Source organism: Apaloderma vittatum, unplaced genomic scaffold (genome assembly GCF_000703405.1).
Source record: "Apaloderma vittatum isolate BGI_N311 unplaced genomic scaffold, ASM70340v1 scaffold25685, whole genome shotgun sequence".
NCBI lineage: Eukaryota > Metazoa > Chordata > Aves > Trogoniformes > Trogonidae > Apaloderma > Apaloderma vittatum.
The window spans coordinates 6,333-16,078 of NW_009716868.1; the positions used below are offsets into that span (position 1 = coordinate 6,333).

At 49.2% G+C, this 9,746-nt stretch overlaps 1 protein-coding gene across 1 annotated transcript in view; it reads right to left on the reverse strand.

Annotated features, from left to right (window-relative positions):
- MIER2 (mesoderm induction early response 1, family member 2) overlaps positions 1 to 6,069 on the reverse strand; it is a 10,149-nt gene extending 4,080 nt beyond the window's left edge. The window contains exons 1-7 of the mRNA XM_009869703.1: positions 5,988 to 6,069; positions 5,292 to 5,443; positions 4,300 to 4,425; positions 3,501 to 3,624; positions 2,747 to 2,856; positions 2,013 to 2,082; positions 350 to 501 (exon numbers count right to left, since the gene is read on the reverse strand). Of these exons, the coding sequence (XP_009868005.1) occupies positions 350 to 501; positions 2,013 to 2,082; positions 2,747 to 2,856; positions 3,501 to 3,624; positions 4,300 to 4,425; positions 5,292 to 5,435 (726 nt within the window). The 5' untranslated portion in view covers positions 5,436 to 5,443; positions 5,988 to 6,069. The remainder of the gene's footprint in view (positions 1 to 349; positions 502 to 2,012; positions 2,083 to 2,746; positions 2,857 to 3,500; positions 3,625 to 4,299; positions 4,426 to 5,291; positions 5,444 to 5,987) is intronic.
- Between the last annotated feature and the right edge of the window lie 3,677 nt (positions 6,070 to 9,746).

The following is a 9,746-nucleotide window of genomic DNA, read 5'->3' on the forward strand; positions in this document are numbered from 1 at the left end:
GGGGATTTGGGGATACCAGGACAACGCAGCCATAGCAGTGCCCATTCTCAGGTCGCCCAGTCCGCTACCCCCTCTCCACAAACACCTGTCGCGGAGCTGGAAGCACAGTACTCAGCCAGACAGGCCCGTGGTCAGGCCCACTACAGCCTTTTCCAGTCTCCCCAGCAGAAGCGTGATCAGCCTGCTGAGACGGCAGCGAGGCAGCACACCCTCGCTTACCCGCGAAGCAGAGGATCGGTGGAGCGAGCGCTCATTCTCTTTTAGGTGGGTCTCTCACTCCACAGGAAGCGCCACGCTCTGACGCCAGCACCGTCAGAGTTTCGCTGGGTGGCAAGAAGCCCCCACGTACCTGCTCGTTGTCCTTCACCGTCTCTCCCTCTGGCAGGCTGCTGCCAGACAGCTCCTCCCATCGCCGCTTCACTGCCCGGTACAGGAACTCTTCAACTTCTCTCTCAGGGAGTATGTTTGGGTCCCAAAGCAGCTGATCTTCATTCTCGTAGGCTAACAGAAAAAGCACTGAAATAAGTTAATCAACAGAGAATTCTGTTGCTTTTGAGAAACAGTCTGCGTGAACGTGCACGGGAGAGAAAAAAGCAGGGAAGAAATCTTCACTTGCTACTGCAACCCAGCTCTAGAGACAAAAACCATCTCTGTGAAGGTACTGCATCTTCCCTCCTGATTGTGGAGGCAGATAAGCTTAATACTCTTCATACCTCTTTTAGAGCCCTGTGAGCAGGCTCAGCTTGCTTTCAGCTCTTCAGAAGGGTTGGTTGACAAGGTTTTTGTCCCCATGTGCTCAAAGACTGTTGCTCTGATTCATTAGTCCTGGCAGCTAAACCCCGCTGAGGTTCTAAGGTGTCTTTTCCAGCACACAGCAAACAAAAGGAGTGGGAGGCGAAGGCGGCTGAGCTATAACCCTGCCCTAGATGCAAAACTAAGCAGCTGCTCCCCTGTGATAGCTTGTAATGCCCCTCCTGAGCTGCTCCACCCACGCAGGATCGCAGGAGCGCACTGCATCACTAAATGATTCTTGCCCCTTTCAGCTTCCAAGGCTCAGTCCAGAAGGACAGGGCACACAACAATGCAAAGAGACAAAGTAAAATAAAAGCACAGAGGAAAGCAAGAAGACGCTCTGCAATAAAAACCAATCAGAAATATTGAGCTGCTTCTATTCAGATAACATTAGCACACCCTGTACTTAAGGCATCTCTACAGGCAAAGGAACAAACTCTTCTGCCCTGCAGAATCACCAAAATCAGGTCAGAGGCTACAGAAAGGACCTAAAAGATCCCTGTTGGGATCTACTACCAGTTTCCTTTCATTTCACACTGGTGCAAACATACAGTATGGGAAACATGCACTAAATCTGTCGTCTTCAATACAGAAGGCAGAGAGCACCAAAAAATTGACAGTGCAAAGTCCTGCAAACTGTACTGGGTAAATCTGAAATAGCACCAACAAAGCTGGTAACTTTTATCTCCTTCAATTAAGTTGCCCAGTCTGCTAGGATAAAAGAACTAGAAATGAGGAAGTAATTTCTCAAGATGTGGCTTTCTTTTAACCATCACTCAACAGGCTGGTGCTGGTCTTTCACTAGTTATCAGGTGCCATCTGCAAACCAAGGCACCTTCATCCCCTCTGCAGGCATCCCATCAAATCAGAGACAGTCAGCTCCAGGGAGTGCTGAATGAAAATAACCTGGCTAGTTAAGGAAGATGTAAAAGAAAAATAAAGTAGAATATTTCCAGAGGGTATCCCTTCTCTTTGGCTGCAGCTGAGACCCCCTTCTCCAAACCTGCCACACCAACAAGGTTCTCACTGAGCTTCTTGGCTTCTGTCTCTGCGTTACCAGTCCTGTTCAAACAGACTAGTTCAAAGCCAGCTCAGGTGTGAATTTTGGTGTTAATGCCAAACCCAGAGATACGGAGCAGAACGGATGAAGCAGGGCCCCATCAGATGCCCAGGCTGGCAGCCCTACATCCAGACAAGACACAAAAAGCAAGTCGCCTTACCTTTTTCACCGTGCCTGTTTAGGTGGAGGATGGGAACATTGGCTTGGTACTGAGGCCCAACCATGATCTCCTGAAACGTCACCACAGAGAGGCGAGTAAATCGAAAGGGAAAACACTCCAGGAAGGCACCGAGCTGTGCTTTGCGATTTAGGGACTACAACACCACGAGGCTGATTTCTATCTCGGTAGGCCCCACCAGCACTACTGCTTCCAGGGAGCCCTGACTATTTCATAGGGTAACTAAGAAGATTTACTTCCGACCACGCTCTGGGGATCGTAGGCATTTACATAGTTTTTATGTTATAGATACACAGCGAGCAGCTAAAGCTGGAGATAAAGAAATGCAGCAGTGTTCCTGCAACCTTCACAACCAGAATGAACTGAATTTGGAAGCCTGCTCCTCTCTTTCGTTGAGATGGTTCCCGCTCAGTAAATCCTGCTGGGAATACTGCACAGCATTTCACCCTCACAGGGCTACAGGCCACGGTTTTAATTTACCAAGGCACAACAGCGTTTTCTGTACGTGAAGCATAAGATAATTTCAGATACAGATTTCAAGACTGTATTTAAAAAAACCTACATCTGCCACTGCCTTCCACAAAATACAAGGCGCTGAGCAAAAGAAAATAAAAGAAAATTTCTTGAGGAAACGGCACAGTGCTTTGGTGCCCTGCTTTCCTCAGACTCAGGCCCATGGCGTGAGCTCCCCTTCCCAACATGCTTTGATCGTTTACCTTCTTACACTCGTTGGATGGAATGGAATCCTCCTCGGAATCCTCAGCCATGGAGGAAGCACATGGAGATGAACAGGGCTCTTTGTCTTCATCAGCAAGGAAGTTGTTTGCTTTGTGGGAAAGGAAAAGGTCTGCAGTTATGAACTGTGGGGTTTTTTTCCTATTGCTCTATGTTCCCTCTCCTTCCCTTCATTTTCTGTCCTGAAGTAACTTTCAGCATGGTCTGCAGTGACAACTTACCCAGATTTTAGTTTTCTCCTTCTAAATAGGATTTGCGCGCTTGCCCTGTGGGTGGTGCCCACCAGCCTGAGGAGCTCAGACTCCATTTTGCAGATCAGCAGAAGGAATAAGATCACTTTGTGCTGCGCCTCACTCCTGCAGTTTGGCTTCCCACACAGGAATATTCCAATATATAGGAACTGCCACAACATATCATACCACTAGTACTACTGAATTTATTCACTTTTAGAGTACTGATCTTTCAGACTGCCAGGAGCAAAACAGTTCTCACTTTCTCAGTTATGAGTTACAACGAGAGACAATTCTCCTCTCACCTAGGGAGCATACACATGCCACATATCCTAACTAATGCTCAGTAACACCTCCAGCACTCAGGTTTATTTGCAGCCCCTAGAAGGAAAGTGGAAAGCTGATATCATGAAACTAAGTGACAAAAGAAAGAAAAACATTTTAGCCCTATCCTGCACATCCCATCTAAGTGAAAAGCAATTACTTAGAAATAAGTGACACGTACAGCCAGGCTGGTTGGGGAATAGGTCCGATGCATCGTGGGATGTGACAGATGGAGTCAGATCATCAGCTGAAGACTGTGTCTCCTCCTCTTCTTCCCCTGAAAGCAAATCCTTCGCTATTTGTTCCTTTTAACAACAACAAGAAAGTAAAAAATATTTTTAAATTAAAAAAAAAACTTATGAGGAGGGTATGGTCTAGAGTAAAGCATTTCTGGCCAAGGGTGGCTGCATCCACAGATCTCCTCACCCTCCCACAGCTTGTCCAAAGATAGATTCTCTCTCTCACACCCCATCACCCCTAGATTATTTTCCCTAGAAGCACTTCTACAAGCTTCGAGGGTGGCTTCCTATGGAAGCCAGAGTGAGGATGAACAAGAGGCACTTTCTGTGGAGTTCCACGCTCTACACCCAGCAAATACCTCAAAGAAGGGGGAAGGAAAAAAACCAAAACTTTTTAGACTTCAGCTAGTACAGGAGGAGCCATAACTTTACCTGGGAAGATACAAACCTCCCCTGACTCTACACAAACCCACATCTACATGCAAACAGGTGTAACTCAGAGAGTTTTCAGCGTGTTCTTTATGAAAGAGCTATCCTTTCCTTGGTCTCCTCTGAACTCCTTACACGCACATTTCTACACCTGGCATTACTCACGGGGACACCAGAACTGGGCAGGCCCCTTCCCCTGGCATTAGTCAAACTCTGCCTGGGAAGAGCTACCAGGCATCTCAAGCTTCATGACAGCACAGTAACCCAGAGCGCAGGCTGAGGGCACGCACCCACACGCACAGTGGCCCTTACCTTATCCAGAGTCATATCTGGGAGATTTGGAGTAATATCATTGCTCTCGCTGTCCTGCTCCGAGATGGGATCCGATGCCTCATAGCCATAAAGTGCAAGCAGCTCCTCAAATGGCATTTCACTGCTCTGAGCAAGAGGAGGACAAAGTTTCATCAGGAAAGGAACGATCACCAAGTACAACACCAGCTGCAGTGAACACAGAGATATGCAGAGGCAGTCGAGGCAGCTCTGCTCCTCTGGGGGCCTTGGGCAACGCTGCACAATGAAGGAGGCATGGTCCACCAGGACCCACCACAACCTGGTCTTCTCAAAGGCATGGAGAAGCCAGGAACTTTCACCCCAGAGCAACACTGTCAAGCACATCCCCATTATTAGCCTTGTGCCTGACCTGAGGAGACGGTCTGTGTCACCAGGAACACGCTCTGTGTTCCACGAGGTCTCCATGGGACCACCCGCAGCAGGAGCACGTCATTTCACCTTTGCGGTTCCTCCACTGTGGAACACTCACCAAAGGCATGGAGAAGCCAGGAACTTTCACCCCAGAGCAACACTGTCAAGCACATCCCCATTATTAGCCTTGTGCCTGACCTGAGGAGACGGTCTGTGTCACCAGGAACACGCTCTGTGTTCCACGAGGTCTCCATGGGACCACCCGCAGCAGGAGCACGTCATTTCACCTTTGCGGTTCCTCCACTGTGGAACACTCACTGGACGTACGCCCAACAGGTGATGGCCCTTGGGCAAGGTGAGCCAAGACCTCATCAGACCCCTCGGCAGTGGAAGCCTCCAAACTGACTGCTGTTCCCTGTTCCCAAAACCACCCCTTCCTACCCAAACGCAAACCTAAGACTCATCGACGGGTGAACCTAAACACAGCGCGCTGCCAGCTGAGCCAGGCACAGTTTCTCACACAGATCTTCGGCACCAGTGCTGTAAAAGTGCACAACAAAACCCAGCAGGTAACTTCCCTCCCCGTCCCTTGCTGCCTTTACCTGAGAGTCGCCAAGACTCTTCTCCAGCTCTTCTAAAGATTTCTGCTTCTCCTGAGTATCATCTTCTTCCTCCCTTTCTTCCCGTACACCATAGTTCTGTGAAAGGATCTCTGCCAGGTTCAGTCGATGATCAGCTGAGCCCATTGACACAACTGCAGGGATTAGAAGTCAGACACTAGCACCACCCTGGACCAAAGCTTCAGATGCAACAAAGCTTGGGATGATCTCTTGGGTGTGTGCAGCCCAGATAAGCCAGAGGAAGAGATGAAGGCAGGAGTGAGAGAGGCTGGGGAACACCACCGAACGAAGTCACGCTGCGAGTGCTGAATCGCAAAGCCTGGCTCTCTGCACATGCAAGTCCCACAACTGACTGAAAGCTGAGTCTGAGCGTTTTCTGAGCATTTGTGTGTCTCTCCTGACTGGATTCACTAGTGTTACATGGAAATGCACACTGCAGCCTTTCCTTTGCCCAAGGCATTTTTAGGATAATTGCCTCTTACTGCAAGAACGGGCAAATGGACACTTGTAGGAGCTCTGGCATCTTCAAGACTTTCCTCCTCTGTCAAATGGCATGGGAATCACCCAACGGGTGTGAGAGATGTCGGAAGGAGAAGGGAACAGACGGGCTGATCACAGCAGCCTAGCTTTCTCTGGAAACCAGACCAGCAAGCAGACACATACTCAAACTGTGTTTACCTGCTGCACTCTGAAGGCGAGGCTCTCCAGGACATAGACTGTGGGCTGGGTACGGCACCACCCTCGGGCTCTGCCTGCCAACCGAGGCCTTCAAGAAAAGAGAAAAATAGGTCTAAGACATCACCTCTTAAAATATAACACACATCCAGCCACTTAACCTCACCAGTAAACGCAATTCATTTAATTTCAAAGCAAAAGTTAACAAAAACCAGTGTCGCACTAGAAACTGTGCTGTGCAAAAAGAGCTCTAGTCTGCATTTAACAGCTCTTCCAGGCTTCCTCTTCTCTGGATTCATCACCTTCCCCTCAGTCTCTAACTGCGTATGGCAGTATTTCCATTTTATCTTTTTTTACCTCCAGCACTCCAGTGATCACTTATCCTCTCATCAGTTTAAGACCCCAGACGTTTACAGCTTACATTTTCACTTAGAAGGAGGACTTTGACTCTAAGCCATTATTCGAAACACACACACCACGCTTGTCTGAACACAGCATCTTTACAAACCTACCCACTCTTCGGAGAGGCAATCGGAAGCAGCTGGCCACAACACCCGGCTTCTCCCAAACGCCTCACCGCACCCAGAGGGCTCAGAGGGGCGGGCAAAGAAATTTAGAGGTGAGCGGGCAGCAAAGGAGTCTGGTAGGACTGGGAGTGGTACAGGCGAGGTGGGAAAGGGTGAGACAGGTAGACCCCGAGAACAGGCACCTGCTTCCTGGCATTCAGTGCTCGGTCATAAGTTCAGGCAGCAGTATGGGCTGAGGCCTGGGAAGCAACCCAGAACATCTGCTGCTCCTTGGGCTGCTGCACATGGAAATGCTGTTCATCAAGTTCAGCCCGGGTAGGGAGCAAGCAGGTAATTAACCAATGCCTTTGGGTGACTGAGAGCACCCAACTGCAAAAGAAAATCACAGTGTCAGTCCCCTGGTCACCAGTGACATCTTGTTATGATCCTCAGCTATTAATGATCTGAACTGAGCACCATCACTCCTCACTTAGTCGGGGCATCTACATACACTGCTTCAGTACGAAGCTCTTACAACTTATTTAAGAAAACATACTACAGCTTCGCATGAAAATTCATCCTCTAACAACAGAGCAAAGCACATACCAAAAGAGCCACCCCAGACCTCCGGTTCTGAGCCAGTGCCTTCGGGTGTTAACACATATACTGCAAATACCGTAACGATGAGAGGCAGCGACTTTCTGGGTATCATTACTACTGCGGTAACGGTTGGCCTGGAAGGCAGCAGCAGACATTGCTACATGAGAGGACCGAGAGGGAGGGACAGGATCGGTGAAGCAGCTGTGGAATTCTTGCTCCTTCCTCCACCAGGAGGGGTGAAAAGAGGATGCCTCCAGCCCAAGCGGAGCACACGCCGTGTGCCAGCTCACCAGCCCCAAGGGTCCGATTGTGAGCAGCAAGATAACCCCACTGGGGATCACTCTGTCTGGCTGCAGACAGAGCCCAGTGACCATGTGCACTAAGAAAAGGGAGGAGACGACGATATAATGAAAGGAGAAAGGGATGGAAAGGATTCAGACAGCCTCTACTGTGAGGATGGTCGCACTGGGAAACAGCTTTGGAACTCAGGAAAGTGTCAATGCCCCTTTGTTGGGCTTTGCTGGAATGTGACCAAGTATAAAACCCTCTTGGATAAATCGTTCCAAGCAAACAACTCCAGTTTCATGAAAAGGGTAAGGGTGTGGTCTACACTTACTTCCTCTAGTCTCGAGTGATCTACAGAACTCTCTTTCCTGAGACAATGATCTATATATCGACCGTGCCTCCTTCACATGGGGATCAATAAGATGCTGCGAGCAAAGGATTCTGAAAACAAAGGCTGAAACAGTTAGCAGCAGATAGGCTGGCTTGAAAAGGTGTCAAGAATACTTCAGGAACGATGAGATCTGTTATTAATGATCAGGTGCTGAAATGAGTAGTACGACAGGATGATAATTCAGTAACTAATCACGAGTTTATTTCCCTGAAGCAGTAACGTAGCACTAGAGCAAGTGGGAACTGCTGCGAGCTGGAATCACCATAAAATCACTAGCACTGCTGTGTTTGGGGTGGGAAAAGAAGAAACAAGCGACAGACAAAGCAAAAAGGCCATTCCACACCCAGACTTAGACCTGCGTGAAACTGAATGATCCCTCAGATTATTTACAAATTCAGAAGACCATGGAAACAAGTCAAAGGAGTAGGGGAGGAAGGCAGATGTGGCTTAAAAATAGAAATGATAACAGAGAGAATATTCCCCATTACACTGATTTCGCTTGAGAGTGACGCAGCTGCAGTCCGAGACTTCAAATCCAAACGTCACACAGGAGGCACAGAATCCAGCAGCGCTGCGCGGGTCAGAAAGGCACCGAGGTGCTACCAGGTGCTCAGCCAGGTGTAGATGCTCCTGTTGCTGGTGACAGTTTTGGGGACCATGAGAGGTCACAGCAGTGAACTCCATTTATTTTGACTGTGCACTGTGATGCTGGAATAAGGATCCTAATCCACAGGCCATTTACTCTTGGGGAGAACAAAGGGAGATTAGATTCCAGTTTAAATTTCCCAGTGGCTGCTTTCCTTCCACTAGTCTCTGCTTCTCAGGCACGAGAATAACCTTTCTCTCAAAAGCTAGAGAGGTTGACCAATTACCCACTCTCACACTTGTATTCCTGGATGACTCCAGCACTCCCTCCCTTCATTCTGGACTCCAGCTTTTGGACACACGGAACAAAGCAACAGCCACGTTTCACAGAACACGGGCAGAAGAACCTGAGCTTTTTGCATTGGCAAAGCTGTTTTCCAGAGCAAGGCAGACTGTTTGTCCAGGCAAAACCCTTCAGGCTGAAGCAATTTTTGCAAGAAAGTGAGAAAAGACAGAGGTTTCCCTTTGCAGTGTTACTACTTTTATAACTAACGTGGTTTCTGGAGCTAGTGTAACACATATTTCAGGTTCAGAGAGAGAAGCGTTCCCTGCTCCTTTGCCTTGTTCATACTGCTCAACATGGGCCCGTTTTCTACGAACTCCAGCTGTGGCCAGAGGGAAGCAGTATGAACAGAAACGGATTTGCCTTGTAAGCTATGACCTGAAAGAGCCAAAAAGGAACAGAGAACAAGGCAGAGAGGTCACCTTCCACACTGCTCAGGAGAACCAATACCCCAGTAGCATGTTGTTGTAATGTCACAGCAGAGATATTCCAGGGTTCGAACCTCATCTGTGAGAGCGACGGCTCCCGGATCTCCCCGGTACAGAGCAGGGTGTGCAACAGCAGCGTGGCACAGCGTGCCGGGGCGGCACTTCAGCCTGTCCTGTCAGCCCAACAACATGCCGAAGTAACGTGTTGGCACAGACAGACACAGCGCCCCCGGCGCTCTGCCAAGGGCGGCAGTGAGGACCAAACCGCTCTGGACGGGATGGCAGGTGGGCCAGATGGCACCTTCCTCGTGTGAAATGCTGAAATACCCCGAAAGGGAAGTCTCATGTCGAACAGAGGTTCTCTCAGTCAGCGCTGTTCCGAGATCCTGAGACAGAGCAGCCAGCTACGTCGAGGTCCTCCCGGTCTCCTTGTCCCATATCGTGGTCACCACAAGGATCTCGTGATGGAAATGAAGTGCTGAAGCGCCACAACAACCATTAAAAGAGGACGGGGATATTTCAAGGACGTGTCAAGACCCGAGAGGAACAGCTTCACAGCCGTACGCACGCTGGAGCAACGGCAGGAACCTTTCAGCTCGATGCACCAAGACAAACACGATGCCA